We start from the raw sequence: 18,723 nt of genomic DNA, 5'->3' as shown, positions 1-18,723 counted from the left end.
TCTTTTTACTCTGCTATTCATAGGCACATGGCTTCCATCCTCAGAGTTGCCTCATGGTAGTAAGATGGATGCTGTGGCTCCATCTATTATGTCTCCATTCCAGACAGGACAAAGCAGGGAGAAATAAGGACAAAGGTCCCCCAGTTAAGTCAGCTCACCTCTTTTAAGATTTCTTGACATCCTGCCTCCATAACATTGGCCCACTCTTAGTTACATTGCCACTCCTATCTATAAAGAAGACTAGAAAATGTAGTGTTTTAGCTGGCACATTGCCAGTCCTAACAGAAGTGGGGTTCTGTTTCTAAATGATTCACTTTGTTATAAAGCAGAAACTAATATACCACTGTAAAGCAATTATACTCCAATAAAGATGTTAAAAATATAGATATGGATGTTTGGTAGGCAGTTTGTTATGTCTGCTTCAGATGAGTAGGAGTTAGCTAAGTCAAGAGGGGACACTTCTCAACAGTTGTGTTTTATTGATTAGGTGCATGTGATCAATTTTAACAGCATTTAACCTCTTCATAATCTTTGCCACAATCCGTTCTATTGTATCTTACAAAAAATGGCCCCACTTTGGTCTTAGATTATTTTGTTTATGGGGTGACACAGGGTAAGCTAAGTGGATATATATGAGTACAATCCAGGAAGCTTTTCTGATTTACGCATCACTTGCTTCTAAGTTATGTTACTGCTGCTACTTAGAAGTAGCTGACTACTTGAGCTCTCAGGAACTGGAACTCACTTTAACTTTCCCTTTCTGCCTCATTGATTGCAGATCACTTCTGAGGAGGTAACACATTGCTCTTGTAATTCTTACCTTGAACTATTTTAGTGTTGGAGTTTTGTCTCTGATCATTGGGATCTTTGAGTTAATACACCAAACTCTGAATCACGGTAAAGAACTGCCAGCATTATTGAACACATCCATTGCGGCTGAACATCTATACAAACCCAACAGAGCCTCTCAACCCTTCTATTCCACCAAGACTTTGAAAGTTTTAGCAAAGCCTGAGATGGTGTTTTCATCATTTTCTTTTTTTTACTTTGGTTGGGACCTTGGGTAGGCTCTTTCTAGTGTGTGGAAGCATATTGTTTGCCCACATCTGAAGAGACAGCTGTTTCACGTCCTGAGGAGGGTAGTAATTGCTGCCAAAAGTTTTGCTATTATCTGCACAAAGTAACATATTCTGTTCTTTTACTATTTGAATTACTTCCTTATCCATCATGACTTAGGCGTTGCGGCCTCTTATGCCTCCCATGTTCTCATAAGACTGATGCTTTAAGATTTATTTACTTTTTCTTTTGGCCAGAGGTTTTGGGAGTCTCTTACCAAAGTCCCTAATGACAGATTGTGACCAAAAATATATTTATTACTACCTAGATTGAAGAAACTTTATTTTTTCTCTATATTTTGTTTATTTATTTTTTTGTCTAAAATAATCTGATCTGTTTTGAACTAAGGAGTTCCATGGCCTCAAGATTTGTGTCCTCTTCCAAACTTATGGACTCTCTTCATTTATTTATTTATTTATTTGCAAATCCTAGGAACAAGTTCAGAAGCAGGGAAAACCAATTTGCAAATTCATCATTCACCCCTAATCATGTGTGTATTTGAATTAAAGACACCTGCTTTTATTCATCTGTACATGTTAGTGTGTTTAAATTTCCACAACTCTGTGTGGATTTTAGTCTTAACACTTTGCTTTGCCTAGGCTCAGGGTAATACATTCAGAGAAAGATGTAGCAAGGTATAGAGTCACAAATAGGTTCATAAGAGGAACCTTAGCTGGGAATTAGTGAATTGTTAGCTTACCTCTATTTCAACTGGAGCCAGCATCTTGACAGTTAATTTGTGATGATACAAAATGGTTCCTGTCTAGTCACATACCTCCATCCCCAGCCACAATACTACATGATGGCAGGCACATAATCTCTAACAGTTCTAGGCAATTCCAGAAGTCGTCTCTTTGCTTTTTTATATCTGGTTTGTCATCATTGCTATTCTTAAGGGACTTTGTGTTGTGACTTTCTAACTTTTGTTTTTTTTAACATCTTTATTGGAGTATAATTGCTTCACAGTGTTGTGTTAGTTTCTGCTTTATAACAAAGTGAATCAGCTTTATGAACACATATATCCCCCTATACCCTCCCCCTTGAACCTCCCTCCCACCCTCCCTATCCCACCCTTCTTCTAGGTGGTCACAAACCACCTAGCTGATCTCCCTGTGCTATGCAACTGCTTCCCACTAGCTATCTATTTTACATTTGGTAGTGTGTATATGTCCATGCCACTCTCTCACTTTGTCCCAGCTTACCCTTCCCCTCCCTGTGTCCTCAAGTCTATTCTCTACGTCTGCATCTTTATTTCTGTCCTGCCCCTAGGTTCTTCAGAACCTTTTTTTTTTTTAGATTCATAAATATGTGTTAGCATACGGTATTTGTTTTCTCTTTCTGACTTACTTCACTCTGTATGACAGTCTCTAGGTCCATCCACCTCACTACAAATAACTCAATCTTGTTTCTTTTTATGGCTGACTAATATTCCATTGTACATATGTGCCACATCTACTTTATCCATTCACCTGTCGATGGACACTTAGGTTGTTTCCATGTCCTGGCTATTGTAAATAGAGCTGCAATGAACATTGGGGTACATAACTCTTTTTGAATTATGGTATTCTCAGGGTATAGGCCCAGTAGTGGGATTGCTGGGTCTTATGCTAGTTCTATTTTTAGATTTTTAAGGGACATCCACACTGTTCTTCATAGTGGCTATATCAGTTTATATTCCCACCAACGGTGCAGGAGGGTTCCCTTTTCTCCACACCCTCTCCAGCATTTATTGTTTGTAGATTTTTTGATGATGGCCATTCTGACTTGTGTGAGGTGATACCTCATTGTAGTTTTGATTTGCATTCCTCTAATGATTAGTGATGTTGAGCATCCTTTCATGTGTTTGTTGGCAATCTGTATATCTTCTTTGGAGAAATGTCGATTTAGATCTTCTGCCCATTTTGGGATTGGGTTGTTTGTTTTTCTGATATTGAGCTGCATGAGCTACTTGTATATTTTGGAGATTAATCCTTTGTCAGTTGCTTCATTTGCAAATATTTTCTCCCATTCTGAGGGTTGTCTTTTTGTCTTGTTTATGGTTTCCTTTGCTGTACAAAAGCTTTAAGTTTCATTAGGTCCCATTTGTTTATATTTGTTTTTATTTCCCTTTCTCTAGGAGGTGGGTCAAGAAGTATCTTGCTGTGATTTATGTCATAGGGTGTTCTGCCTATGTTTTCCTCTAAGAGATTTATAGGGTCTGGCCTTACATTTACGACTTTAATCCATTTTGATTTTATTTTTGTATACGGTGTTAGGGAGTGTTCTAATTTCATTCTTTAACATGTAGCTGTCCAGTTTTCCTGGCACCACTTATTGAAGAGGCTGTCTTTTCTCCACTGTATATTCTGGCCTCCTTTATCAAAAATAAGGTGACCATATGTGTGTGCGTTTATCTCTGGGCTTTCTATTCTGTTCCATTGATCTATATTTCTGTTTTTTGTGCCAGTACCATACTGCCTTGATTACCATAGCTTTGCAGTATAGTCTGAACTCAGGGAGCCTGATTCCTCCAACTCCGTTTTTTATTCTCAAGATTTCTTTGGCTATTCAGGGTCTTTTTTGTTTCCATACAGTTGTGAAATTTTTGTTCTAGTTCTGTGAAAAATACCATTGGTAGTTTGGTAGCTATTGCATTTAATCTGTAGATTGCTTTGGGTAGTATAGTCATTTTCACAATGTTGATTCTTCCAATCCAAGAACATGGTATATCTCTCCATCTGTTTGCATCATCTTTAATTTCTTTCATCAGTGTCTTTTTTTTTTAAACATCTTTATTAGAGTATAATTGCTTTACAATGGTATGTTAGTTTCTGCTTTATAACAAAGTGAATCAATTATATATATACATATGTCCCCATATCTCTTCCCTCTTGTGCCTCCCTCCCTCCCACCCTCCCTATCCCACCCCTCTAGGTGGTCACAAAGCATGGAGCTGACCTCCGGGTGCTATGCGGCTGCTTCCCACTAGCTATCTATTTTACATTTGGTAGTGTATATATGTCCATGCCACTCTCTCACTTTGTCCCAGCTTACCCTTCCCCCTCCCCGTATCCTCAAGTCCATTCTCTAGTAGGTCTGTGTCTTTATTCCCCTCTTGCCACTAGGTTCTTCATGACCTTTTTTTTTTTTTTTTTTTAGATTCCATATATATGTGTTAGCATACGGTATTTGTTTTTCTCTTTCTGAATTACTTCACTCTGTATGACAGACTCTATGTCCATCCGCCTCACTACAAATAACTCAATTTCGTTTCTTTCTATGGCCGAGTAATATTCCATTGTGTATATGTGCCCCATCTTCTTTATCTATTCATCTGTCAATGGACACTTAGGTTGCTTCCATGTCCTGGCTATTGTAAATAGAGCTGCAATGAATATTGCGGTACAAGACTTTTTTTGAATTATGGTTTTCTCAGGGTATATGCCCAGTAGTGGGATTGCTGGGTTGTATGGTAGTTCTACTTTTAGTTTTTTAAAGAACCTCCATACTGTTCTCTATAGTGGCTATATCAATTTACATTCCTACCAACAGTGCAAGAGGGTTCCCTTTTCTCCACACCCTCTCTGCATTTATTGTTTGTAGATTTTTTAATGATGGCCATTCTGACCGGTGTGAGATGGTATCTCATTGTAGTTTTGATTTGCATTTCTCTAATGATTAGAGATGTTGAGCACTCTTTCATGTCTTTGTTGGCAATCTGTCTATCTTCTTTGGAGAAATGTGTATTTAGGTCTTCTGCCCATGTTTGGATTGGGTTTTTAGCTTTTTTGATATTGAGCTGCATGAGCTGCATGAGCTGCTTGTAAATTTTGGAGATTAATCCTTTGTCATTTGCTTCATTTGCAAATATTTTCTCCCATTCTGAGGGTTGTCTTTTTGTCTTGCTTATGGTTTCCTTTGCTGTGCAAAAGCTTTTAGGTTTCTTTAGGTCCCATTTGTTTATTTTTGTTTTTATTTCCATTTCTCTAGGAGCTGGGTCAAAAAGGATCTTGCTGTGATTTATGTCATAGAGTGTTCTGCCTATGTTTTCCTCTAAGAGTTTGATAGTGTCTGGCCTTACATTTAGGTCTTTAATCCATTTTGAGTTTATTTTTGTGTATGGTGTTAGGGAGTGTTCTAATTTCATTCTTTTACATGTAGCTGTCCAGTTTTCCCAGCACCACTTATTGAAGAGGCTGTCTTTTCTCCACTGTATATGCTTGCCTCCTTTATCAAAGATAAGGTGACCATATGTGCGTGGGTTTATCTCTGGGCTTTCTATCCTGTTCCATTGATCTATATTTCTGTTTTTGTGCCAGTAACAAACTGTCTTGATTACTGTAGCTTTGTAATATAGTCTGAAGTCAGGGAGCCTGATTCCCCCAGCTCCATTTTTTGTTCTCAAGATTGCTTTGGCTATTCGGGGTCTTTTGTGTTTCCATACAAATTGTGAAATTTTTTGTTCTAGTTCTGTGAAAAATGCCAGTGGTAGTTTGATAGGGATTGCATTGAATCTGTAGATGGCTTTGGGTAGTAGAGTCATTTTCACAATGTTGATTCTTCCAATCCAGGAACATGGTATATCTCTCCATCTATTTGTATCATCTTTAATTTCTTTCATCAGTGTCTTATAATTTTCTGCATACAGGTCTTTTGTCTCCTTAGGTAGGTTTATTCCTAGATATTTTATTCTTTTTGTTGCAATGGTAAACGGGAGTGTTTTCTTAATTTCACTTTCAGATTTTTCGTCATTAGTGTATAGAAATGCAAGAGATTTCTGTGCATTAATTTTGTATCCTGCTACTTTACCAAATTCATTGATTAGCTCTAGGAGTTTTCTGGTAGCATCTTTAGGATTCTCTATGTATAGTATCATGTCACCTGCAAATAGTGACAGCTTTACTTCTTCTTTTCCGATTTGGATTCCTTTTATTTCTTTGTCTTCTCTGATTGCTGTGGCTAACACTTCCAAAACTATGTTGAATAATAGTGGTGAGAGTGGGCAACCTTGTCTTGTTCCTGATCTTAGTGGAAATGGTTTCAGTTTTTCACCATTGAGGACGATGTTGGCTGTGGATTTGTCATATATGGCCTTTATTATGTTGAGGAAAGTTCCCTCTATGCCTACTTTCTGCAGGGCTTTTATCATAAATGGGTGTTGAATTTTGTCGAAAGCTTTCTCTGCATCTATTGAGATGATCGTATGGTTTTTCTCCTTCAATTTGTTAATATGATGTATCACGTTGATTGATTTGCATATATTGAAGAATCCTTGCATTCCTGGAATAAACCCCACTTGATCATGGTGCATGATCCTTTTAATGTGTTGTTGGATTCTGTTTGCTAGTATTTGGTCGAGGATTTTTGCATCTATGTTCATCAGTGATATTGGCCTGTAGTTTTCTTTCTTTGTGACATCTTTGTCTGGTTTTGGTATCAGGGTGATGGTGGCCTCGTAGAATGAGTTTGGGAGTGTTCCTCCCTCTGCAATATTTTGGAAGAGTTTGAGAAGGATAGGTGTTAGCTCTTCTCTAAATGCTTGATAGAATTCGCCTGTGAAGCCATCTGGTCCTGGGCTTTTGTTTGTTGGAAGATTTTTAATCACAGTTTCCATTTCAGTGCTTGTGATTGGTCTGTTCATATTTTCTATTTCTTCCTGGTTCAGTCTCGGCAGGTTGTGCATTTCTAAGAATCTGTCCATTTCTTCCAGGTTGTCCATTTTATTGGCATAGAGTTGCTTGTAGTAATCATGATTGTTTTTATTTCTGCAGTGTCAGTTGTTACTTCTCCTTTTTCATTTCTAATTCTATTGATTTGAGTCTTCTCCCTTTTTTTCTTGATGAGTCTGGCTAATGGTTTATCAATTTTGTTTATCTTCTCAAAGAACCAGCTTTTAGTTTTATTGATCTTTGCTATCATTTCCTTCATTTCTTTTTCATTTATTTCTGATCTGATCTTTATGATTTCTTTCCTTCTGCTAACTTTGGAGGTTTTTTGTTCTTCTTTCTCTAATTGCTTTAGGTGCAAGGTTAGGTTGTTTATTTGAGATGTTTCCTGTTTCTTAAGGTAGGATTGTATTGCTATAAACTTCCCTCTTAGAACTGCTTTTGCTGCATCCCATAGGTTTTGGGTCGTCGTGTCTCCATTGTCATTTGTTTCTAGGTATTTTTTGATTTCCCCTTTGATTTCTTCAGTGATCACTTGGTTATTAAGTAGTGTATTGTTTAGCCTCCATGTGTTTGTATTTTTTACAGATCTTTTCCTGTAATTGATATCTAGTTTCATAGCGTTGTGGTCGGAAAAGATACTTGATAGGGTTTCAATTTTCTTAAATTTACCAAGGCTTGATTTGTGACCCAAGATATGATCTATCCTGGAGAATGTTCCATGAGCACTTGAGAAAAATGTGTATTCTGTTGTTTTTGGGTGGAATGTTCCATAAATATCAATTAAGTCCATCTTGTTTAATGTATCTTTTAAAGCTTATGTTTCCTTATTTATTTTCATTTTGGATGATCTGTCCATTGGTGAAAGTGAGGTGTTATAGTCCCCTACTGTGATTGTGTTACTGACTATTTCCCATTTTATGGCTGTTAGCATTTGCCTTATGTATTGAGGTGTTCCTATGTTGGGTGCATAAATATTTACAATTGGTATATCTTCTTCTTGGATTTATCCCTTGATCATTACATAGTGTCCTTCTTTGTCTCTTGTAATAGTCTTTATTTTAAAGTCTATTTTGTCTGATATGAGAATTGCTACTCCCGCTTGCTTTTGATTTCCATTTGCCTGGAATATCTTTTTCCATCCCCTCACTTTCAGTCTGTATGTGTCTCTAGGTCTGAAGTGGTTCTCTTGTAGACAGCATATATACGGGTCTTGTTTTTGTATCAAATGTTGGTGTGTTTAATGTTGTCCCAGAGGTCTCTGAAACTGTCCTCAATTCTTTTCATTCTTTTTTCTTTATTCTGCTCTGTGGTAGTTATTTCCACTGTTTTATCTTCCAGGTCACTTATCTGTACTATTGCCTCAGTTATTCTGCTATTGATTCCTTCTAGAGAATTTTTAATTTCATTTATTGTGTTGGTCATCATTGTTTGTTTGCTCTTTCATTCTTCTATGTGCTTGTTAAATGTTTCTTTTATTTTATCCATTGTATTTCCAAGATTTTGGATCATCTGTACTATCATTACTCTGAATTGTTTTTCAGGTAGACTGCTTGTTTCCTCTTCATTTCTTTGGTCTAGTGGGTTTTTAGCTTGCTCCATCATCTGCTGTGATTTTCTCTGTCTTCTCTTTTTGCTTAACTTACTGTGTTTGTGGTCTCCTTTTCACAGGCTACAGGTTCGTAGTTCCCTTTGTTTTTGCTATCTGCCCCCAGTGGGTAAGGTTGGTTCAGTGGGTTGTGTAGGCTTCCTGACAGAGGGGACTGGTGCCTGTGTTCTGGTGGATGAGGCTGGATCTTGTCTTTCTGGTGGGCAGGACCACGTCCGGTGGTGTGTTTTGGCATGTCTGTGACCTCATTGTGATTTAGGTAGCCTCTATGCTTATGGGTGGCGTTGTGTTCCTGTCTTGCTAGTTGTTTGGTCAGCAGTGTAGCTTGCTTGTCGTTGATTGGAGCTGGGTGTTAACATTGGAATGGATGTCTCTGGGAGAACTTTCACCGTTTGATATTACGTGGGGCTGGGAAGTCTCTGGTGGAGCAGTGTCCTGAACTCGGCTCTCCCACCTCAGAGGCTCAGGCCTGACAGCCAGCTGGAGCACCAAGACGTTGTCAGCCACACGGCTCAGAAGAAAAGGGAGAGAGAGGAAGAAAAGAAAGAAAGAAAGAAAGGAAGAAAGAAAGAGGAGAGAGAGAGAGAAAGAAAGAAAGAAAAGAAAAGAAAGTTATTAAAATAAAAAATAAAATCAAATTAAAAATTTTAAAAAGTAATAAAAAAAAGAAAGAACGAAAGAAGAGAGCAACCAAGCCAATAAACAATTCCACCAATGATAACAAGTGCTAAAAACTATACTAAAAAAACCTCCAAAACAAAACAAACCCAACCAAAAAAACTGGACAGAGATAACCCTAGGGCAAATGGTAAAAGCAAAGGTATACAGACAAATTCACACCAGGAAGCATACACATACACACCCACAAAAAGAGAAAAAGGAAAAAAATATATATATATATAAATTAAAAAGAGGAAGAGAGCAACCAAACCAATAAACAAGTCTACCAATGATAATAAGCTCTAAATACTAAACTAAGATAAACATAAAACCAGATACCAGATTAGATGCAGAATGCAAACCCCAAGTTTACAGTTGTTCCCATAGTCCACTGTGTCAATTTTGGGATGATTCGTTGTCTCTTCAGGTATTCCACAGATGCAGGGTACCTCAAGTTGATTGTGGAGATTTAATCCACTGCTCCTGAGGCTGCTGGGAGAAGCCTTTCCCTTTCTCTTCTTTGTTCGCACAGCTTCTGGAGTTCAGCTGTGGATTTGGACCCACCTCTGCATGTAGGTCGCCTGAGGGGCGTCTGTTCCCCACCCAGACAGGACGGGGTTAAAGTAGCAGCTGATTAGGGGGCTCTGGCTCACTCAGGCCAAGGGGAGGCAGGGGTACGGAATGCGGGGGCGAGCCTGTGGCGGCAGAGGCCGGCATGACATTGCAACAGCCTGAGGTGCACCGTGTGTTCTCCTGGGGAAGTTGTCCCTGGATCACGGGACCCTGGCGGTGGCAGGCTGCACAGGCTCCTGGGAGGGGAGGTGTGGAGAGTGGCCTCTGCTTGTACACAGGTTTCTTGGTGGCTGCAGCAGCAGCCTTAGCATCTCATGCCCGTCTCTGGGGTCCGCGCTGATAGCTGTGTCTCGCACCTGTCTCTGAAGCTCATTTAGGAGGTGCTCTTAATCCCTTCTCCTCGCACACCCTGAAACAATGGTCTCTTGCTTCTTAGGCAGGTCCAGACTTTTTCCCAGACTCCCTCCCAGCTAGCTGTGGCGCTCTAGCCTCCTTCAGGCTGTGTTCACACAGCCAACCCCAGTCCTCTCCCTGGGATCTGACCTCCGAAGCCCGAGCCTTGGCTCCCAGCCCTCACCTTCCCCAGCGGGTGAAAAGACAAGCTTCTCAGGCTGGTGAGTGCTGGTGGGCACTGATCCTCTGTGCGGGAATCTCTCCGCTTTGCCTTCTGCACCCCTATTGCTGTGCTCTCCTCTGTGGCTCTGAAGCTTCCCCCCGCCCACCCCCCTGCCCATCCCCCCGTCTCTGCCAGTGAAGGGCCTTCCTAGTGTGTGGAAACATTTCCTCCTTCACAGCTCCCTCCCAGAGGTGCAGGTCCGCTCCCTATTCTTTTGTCTCTGTTTTTCCTTTTTTCTTTTGCCCTACCCAGGTACATGGGGAGTTTCTTGCATTTTGGGAAGTCTGAGGTCTTCTGCCAGCATTTAGTAGGTGTTCTGTAGGAGTTGTTCCACATGTAGATATATTTTTGATGTATTTGTGTGGAGGAAGGTGATCTCCATGTCTTACGCCTCCGCTGTCTTGAAGTTCCCCCCTCTCACTTTTAAAGGACACTTAATTTCCTTACTAAACTGAAGTTCTGATTTTTAAAGGTAATTCATCTGCATTGCATTTATGAATGTAGGTTACCTTGGGCTGGGAAGATATTCTTTCTGTCCATCTATATTCTCCATATTTTCTTTCATATTTCATATGTCTATAAACACTAAAGCTAGGTTAGATTTTGTTTCAATAGTATGGACACTAATGTCACTGAGTGTTGTTTGATACTAAAATGATAAGCAGCAAGTCACTGCCCTTGGTAAGGATTTAAGGAAATAAAGAGATCAGATCTAAACCAGGAGTGAGACATTGTGAGTAAATGAGTCTTTCAGATTCAAGTCTTCACTTGCATGGTGTAAGAGCAGTGTACCTAATATGTACACATAATTAACCGAAGAAAATTGCATATCATTCTAGCTCCCAAAGGGCTGAGGTGGGCTTAGTGAGATTGGTGCGTAGGCTTAGACCGATTGCGTTCCTGGGGGTGCTGAGTGAGTTTACCTTTTTCTCTTCCCAGAGAGTGATCTATTCACTTAGGCAGTGGGCAAGCTGAAAGCAAGCACTGTCTTTGCAGAGAAGCTTCTGAGATGACTGAGTTCTCTGCTCTGGTCTTTCTCAATTCATAAGATCTTAAGAGGTATCTACTTCTGGGGTCTCTGCCCTCTGTGTATGCTGGGGATCCAGGTCTCCTTATGTTGTTCATTTGAAGCAGCCTACCATAGGGAAGGAGCACTGTATGTGGATTTGGGGTGACACATGAATGGCGTTCTCTTAATGAATTGTGCTGAGAAAAGAACTACCTCTTCAAATTTTAAGACAGCTACTTGAAACTAAAAAGTTAAAAGAAACTTAAGAGAGCTTTATGTTGAGCCTATTGAGAAGATTCTACTAGATTGTCATTCATCACTGTTCTGCTCTGGGAGTATGAGCAAGTGGCCTGTAATATCAGTCTGAAGGTCAGCTGGGATTTCCTCTTCATAGCTGGTCATATGGCTGTGGTTCCATGGCTCAAAGGTTAAGGCCTCTCTGCCTCTGTGCCCTAACTTGTGGACAAAAAGGATAGGGATCCCACAGCCTTCCAGACATTTTTTTCTTTTCTTTTTTTTTCTGATTTCCAGGGAGCTCACTCAGAGTTATAGAAATGGAAGTTAGTTATTGAACTGTTCCCCCACTTGCACCTCCTTACTCCCCACCTCCAAACAAACACTCAAACTAATTCTTTAGAGCTATTACTCTAAATAGAGTTATGAGATAAGCCTCAGAGGAAATGTTGAGGAACAAGCATCTTTTGGGGAAACTCTGAAGGTGTGAATTCTTTCCTACTGGAGGGATCCTGGGGTCTCTTGGGGAAAACACTAGATTTGGATGAAATTGAATGTGGGTGGATCAGCTATAGACTCTTCCACTCATAATGTTTGGGTCTACACAAAGTGTTTCCCAAGTATATCCCAACATGTTTCCCATACTTTCATACTTTCTGCCTCCCAGGAACATATGTGTATGTTTTTTTAAAAAAATATTTGTTGGAGTATAGTTGCTTTACAATGTTGTGTTAGTTTTTACTGTACAGCAAAGTGAATCAGCTATACGTATACATATATTCCCTCTTTTTTGGATTTCCTTCCCATTTAGGTCACCACAGAGCATTGAGTAGAGTTCCCTGTGCTATACAGTAGGTTCTCATTAGTTATCTATTTTATACATAGTATCAATAATGTTTACATGTCAGTCCCAATCTCCCAATTTGTCCCACCCTCCCTTTCCCCCTTGGTATCCATATGTTCGTTCTCTACGTCTGTGTCTCCATTTCTGCTTTGTAAATAAGATCGTCTATACCAATTTTTTCAGACTCCACATGTATGCGTTAATATACAATACTTCTTTTTCTCTTTCTGACTTACTTCACTCTCTAAGAACATATGTGTTTTGAATAATGATAAGTTATCAGATGGCAGCACTGAGAGTTTTCAGGGAAGAGGCAGAGAAAGGGCTTTTGACAAACCCTCATTTTGCAGAGGTGGCCAAGCAACCCTGACATGGAACTGTGCTGGAGATTGCAGAAGCATTGTCCTGTGTATGGGGAAGGCACTTATCTTCTTGGTGATAATGCTCATTTGCTATTTGGTTGCACCTCTGCAAAATTCTGAAAGTTTCATTCTTCAGTACTGAAAGGGGGCTTAAAATGGCCATCCTAAAGATAAGTCGGCAAATTGTGTCCAGGTACATTGAAGGAGGTCTTACCTTTGGTTGGCCTTTCCATACTTTAGACTAGGTTAAAGGCCATTTCCAGAGTTGTGTTGAAATCTGGACTCAGCCTGGATTAGGCCTTGACGTTTAGCTGCTTCTAACACTTTTTCTCCAAATGATGAAGTATACACCCAATTCAACCATTATTTCTTGAGCCCCCTCCCAAGCGCCCCTTTACCAAAATAACTTTCGATGATTGAGGAAGAGCAGTGCCTCTTTGCTCCGTCATTTACTCTTTAAAAAAATCAAGAAACAGACTAAAACACAGAAATACAATTGTATAAGGAAGGTGCGTTATATATAGACTAATATCAGGCAAGACCCTGAATTGCAGACTTCTTCCTGCAAAAAAAAAAAAGCAGCCACAGAGCATATTTATAACTTTTTTTTGACATGTACTTTTTTGTCCTTGCGATCTCTTCTGGTCTCCCCACCTCCTCCGATCCTGCCCCAAGGATTTCTGTAAATGTTAAGCTGCTAATATTTTGATGCATTGTGCAATGTGATGAAAATTTTCATTAGGTCATCCTCATGCAAGAATGTAACAAATATAAATTGATCTGGAAAACTAGAGCTGTAAACCAGACATTAACAGTTTTCCAGTGGACAGGTAGACGTTAACCCTGGGTCCATGCTTTAGTGAAGCCCCTGTAGAAAGCCTTTCTGAGAGCCAAATTAAAACCTTAACTCTAAATGAACCGATATGAAAAGAGCAAAGCATGTCTTGCCAATAATTATGAATGCTGTTTGCTGAGATCTTCTATGATAGGGTTAAAGTAATCCATGAAAGAATTATTTTAAGAAATATGACCCTAATGAAACTGCAGATAAGAAAGATAAGGAGGGGTGGCTAGTTGGGTATAATTAAATGATGTTCAATCTATGAGTGATGTGTGCATAAGGCCAATTGAACCTTCTGGGTCACATGTAAGGAAGAGATCTCCATATATTCCTTCTGATGGGAAATGAAATTATGTAAGTGGTTTAGTGAGGAGATTGGCTGGTGGGACTGGTGGTCAAAAAGAAGTGACGTGATTGGGTTTTCAAAGAAAGCAGTGTTACTAGTCTAAAATTAAGCATTGCCTATCATTAACAGGTAGGGTGGGAATGTGGTTGACAGTGCTATTGCTCAAAAACATGGCCAAAACTTCTCAGATATACCGACTGTTGGATTCCCTGCTCTGCCTCCACTCCCTCTTCTGCTGGAACCAGTTTCAAACACAGTTGATTTTTAACAGGAGTTGTTGATAAAAATGCTGACTCTCAGCACCTTTACAGTCAGGATAAACTTCTTAAAAATATATTTTTTCATCACACTGTGTTTCCCTTTCGGTTTTTAGTTTTGTCGTCAGTGGGAGCGGCAACAAAAATAAAAATAAAAAAGGCGGGGAGGGTATTGAGGGGGAGATCTGCAGCTTTTTAAAAATCCAATTCTTCACACTTGTCCCAAAAGGCAACAAAGGACTATCTAAAAGTATCATTTCCCAGAAGGGCCTGTGGGTACCTAAGAAACCAGAACACTGGGGACTAACAATGATTCCTGGGAAAAGCTGATGAAATTGACATTTTATTTTCTCCAAACAGATCAGAATGAAGGATTTCATTGCAGGGAAGAATGCCGGATTCTTGGCCACTCTGACAGGTGCTGGATGCCCCGGAACCCCATGCCCACCCGCTCCAAGTCCCCTGAGCATGTGAGGAACATCATTGCACTGTCCATTGAAGCTACTGCTGCCGATGTTGAAGCTTATGATGACTGCGGCCCCACCAAGCGGACTTTCGCAACCTTTGGAAAGGATGTCAGCGACCACCCAGCTGAGGAGAGGCCCACCCTGAAAGGCAGGAGGACTGTTGATGTGACCATCTGCAGCCCCAAAGTCAACGGCGCTATCCGGGAGGCAGGCAATGGCTGTGAGGCTATTAGCCCTGTCACCTCCCCTCTGCACCTCAAGAGCCCTCTGCCTACTAAGCCTTCTGTGTCTTACACCGTTGCCCTGGCGCCCCCGGCCCGCGATCTGGAGCAGTATGTCAACAATGGCCCTTCTCGTCCCTCTGAAGCTGAACCCCGTGGAGCTGATGGCGAGAAAGTCGTGCATGAGGTCAACCCTATTCTGAAGGAAGGTCGAGACAAAGAGTCTCCTGGCGTGAAGCGTCTGAAGGATATCGTTCTCTGAATCAGTCTTGGGGAAGAAGAGAGAGAAACCATGCTGGCTAGCAAAGAAGCAGGAGCTGATCGTTTTAATTGCTCACCAATGGTTGGTTCTTGAGTGGCTGTATTTCAGAGCTTTCCCTAAATGTATTGTTTATAAGTGACTATCATTCTGTGACAATCCCTCTCGTTTCAGCAGGCAGCAGGGGTGTTCCATTGGAGCAAATTAGCTTTGGCTTGAGTTGTTCATGGGGCCTTGATGTTGGGGAAACAGAGACAAATTCAGTTGTGAAAAGTATTATGTATTAAGTGTTTGGATTTATATATTTTTGTATGTCAAAATTATAATAAAAATTACCATTGTTTGTGGAGGATTACATTTAAAAAAAGCAAAAAAAAAAAAAAAGCTCTGGACACCTTTAATAGGCTCGCCACTGTTTTGTAGTGTAGACAAGTTAATGGTCATTTATTGTGTACTATTCATTGATTCAGTGATGTGAAATCAAGCCCCCAGATGGTTGTTTCTGAAGCTCGAGTACTTTCCGATGCCGCTACTTTGCTGTGGACACCCCTGCTTTAAGAACCCTTTTGCTAGCTGTGCTATTGTCATATTTGATATTGCAAATTGCTATGTGTGTGGTGATGGCAAAAGGCTTTTAGAAGTTGGTGTTTTTTCCTTAAAAAACTAAAATAAAACTACAGATAAAAACAAAGTGCAAACAACTGAGACAACAAGTGGATAAGTAACACCACACATGTGGATTGAGTACTTGGAGGATACTCACTCACAGAGTCTACCCAGGGAGTGGTTGCTCACCACGTTGCAGGGTATTTTTCCTGACTTTCAGTCTTCTGCCCAGATCCATGATAGATCATTGCAGAAAGACATTTTTGGATATTCTGCTATCTAATTTGCAGCTGTCAGAAATACTGTGCTGAAAGTTTTATGAGATCAATTTTTCTAATTTTCAGGCCCTGAACAGAAAAGTTGCTCCTGAAGTTATCAGTTTCCAGGCTTAGAAATTCCTTATCTCCAATCATCTAAAACTCAGAAAGACTGAATCTATTTTGAGTTCTAAATGAGCATCTTTCCAGACACACACTTCCTGATTCAGTGTTTCCCCGTCACGATTAGAATTAGACTGCAAAGCATGTCATGGGCTGGAATTGAGAACTCCATGTTGCTCTGTATCGTAGGATTATAAATAGGGATAGAGTAAGCAGTACAAAGTGTACATTTAGGAAAAGACAGGTAACAGGTAACAGCATCATTAATTCAATTACTGTGCCTTCTGAATGGAGACACTTGGACACTTGAACTCGTCTTTTTATGACTAACACTTTTTTTAAATTAAAAATGTGAACAGGAAACTATTAAAAATGCTTTACATTTAGCTAACTCTTTGCTGTAGGCTAGGAATACACCTTTTTTATTAACAAGTTTGTTACACACATTCTTTTTTTGTTTGTTTAACATTCCTCGAACTCCCCTGTTTATTAACTGTCTATTAATATTCACTAGCCAACATAGTATTCTTGCAGCCTAAGAGTTCATTATTTAAAAATAAACAAATATGTCACCTTTGCTCTGCCTTGGTCTTAAAAGAGTTGTTTCTAGGGAAACAAGTTTTGTGGTTATGTTCTCATTTGTTTCATTTTTTGAAATTCAAGAGTATCCAGCAAAAAAAGGCTTAGAGGTTAGAGCACTAAGAATGCAAAAGAGGATTTATTTTCTTAAATTTAGGTAGATAAGTCTGCTCTTTTAAATGTTTTAGTTATTTTTGCCTGAGTTCCTGGCATTATACATTACTAGGAATATTTTCTTTTGCAGGAGGGAGGGTTTTGGGGGTGGGTGGGTAAGGCAGTGGGGATGGGGTTACGTAGGGGAGAATATTTCTGAAAAAGAAGTTATAGTGAAGCTACAAATTTATCCTTATTTCTTATTCAGTGCTGAATACTACCTCATGCAAAATATTGGTGTGGCTGCAAATTTCCCTCTGAAACGGACACAATTAGAAATCAATTACCATAGCATCTTCATTTTGGCTCATTTTATTCTCTTGCTTTTTTCCCCTTTGATTCATTTCATTTTAGTAGTAGATTTTGAATTAGGTATTTATTTCTGTTTGCAAGTGAATAGACTATTTGATTAACACGTTAAAAATTAATTTTTTTCCATTTAAGTTATGATGGCTGCCTGTAGAATTTAGACTGTTCCTCACCTGATCCATCCTGATATCGTGTTGTTAGCTACCACCTCAAGGTCGCTTTCAAGTCAGATTTGACAGTTTTTGTATAGGTGTATTTCTTATTATGCTCAGTCAGAATGAGGGAGCTGAAAAGATTGTGGCAAGTGGGAGCATTCAATGTTATGTGGCTATTGAGCCAGAGGGGCCACTGGCTGCCATGTCTCTACACTAACCAATTTAAAACAGCCAAGTTTAAAATGGTTAGTGTAACAGTGACATTGATTCTGCTTTTCTCTTGTGTTTTTTTTCCTCCAATTTTTTTTTTCCAGAATTCAGTTTTAAGCGATAGACCAATCCTTTTTCCTTCTCAAAAAACTTTGTTCACAATGGGCAGTCAGACATTTTTTTGGCTTCCAAACCCTTTATTGAGCATGTTCAGAGAATTCCCTTCATTAAGAAAATATCTTTTTTTTCCCCCTCTACAGTTGTTTGATGTATACATCCTCCCAGAAGCACAAGTGCATCCTAGGAGGGCTTTGTAAGCTGACTTTATAGGCAGGCTGTGGCTGCAAATAGGAATTTTGTGTAAGGATCCTAAATTTCTCTTTTGGCTCATGTTTTTCTCCCCTTCTTTTGAGCATGTCCGATGAAAAGCCACAAAGGCCAGAGGGCCAAATATTCTCTTCTTTTCCTCTCTAAACATGTTACACATTTAAGTATGAGGCAGCAATTTCAGTTCCTAAATTGTAGGGAGTTCTATTCCATTTATTCTGATGTCCCTTTTGGGGAGGAGTTGGTGTTGAGACGTGACTTGCTTTACTAATAACTGTTTTGGGCACGTCCCTGAGCAGATGAATGTCTTCATGCAATATAAATGTTTTAGTTTGCATTGATTGATTGCTTTTCCCCAAATATGGGAATACACTACATACAAGGAATAGGAAGAAGGGAGCCATGATGTGTGGAGTCTCTTTTTTCTTTTCTCTATACTGACTAATCTATGAACCTGTTCAGAAGGAAACTAACCATCCCCTTGATTCTCTTAAAGCTAGTAGAGTAAATTATGGCCCACCTTATTGCCCAAATAGGTAATGGGCCAAGGGACCCCTCAGTTCCTGCTTTTCAAAGTGTAGTCCCTGGACCAGCAACACCAACATCACTTGGGAACTTGTTAGAAATGGTAACTCTCCATCCTCATGCAGACCAACTGAAGCAGAACCTCTGGAGGCGGGACCTAGCAATCCATGTGGATCAGATGCCCACTAAAGGTTGAGGACTAGTTAAAGCACGGGTTGATGGGCCCCGCACTTAGAGTTTCTGGTTCAGTAGGTCTGGAATGGGGCCTGAGTCTTTGCTGATTTCAAAATTCCCAGGTGATGCTGATGCAGCTGGTCCAGGGACCACACTTTGAGTATCACTGCTCCAGTGTAAACCTGCCTAATAGAGCTAATTGTACCTAAGGTGCCCATTTAAACTGATTAGTTGGTGACCCGCTGA

General features: G+C 39.9%; 1 protein-coding gene across 3 annotated transcripts in view; it reads left to right on the top strand.

Annotated features, from left to right (window-relative positions):
* PCDH19 (protocadherin 19) overlaps positions 1-15,062 on the top strand; it is a 104,650-nt gene extending 89,588 nt beyond the window's left edge. For all 3 annotated transcript variants that reach the window (XM_068533544.1, XM_068533545.1, XM_068533543.1), the window contains one exon: positions 14,473-15,062. In XM_068533544.1, coding sequence (XP_068389645.1) covers positions 14,473-15,062 — 590 coding nt within the window. The remainder of the gene's footprint in view (positions 1-14,472) is intronic.
* The last annotated feature ends 3,661 nt before the right edge of the window (positions 15,063-18,723 follow it).

The sequence above is a fragment of the Eschrichtius robustus genome, chromosome X (assembly GCF_028021215.1).
Source record: "Eschrichtius robustus isolate mEscRob2 chromosome X, mEscRob2.pri, whole genome shotgun sequence".
In the NCBI taxonomy this organism is placed as follows: Eukaryota; Metazoa; Chordata; class Mammalia; order Artiodactyla; family Eschrichtiidae; genus Eschrichtius; species Eschrichtius robustus.
Note: the sequence above shows the minus strand (reverse complement) of the source record. Positions and strands in the feature narration are given on the sequence as shown.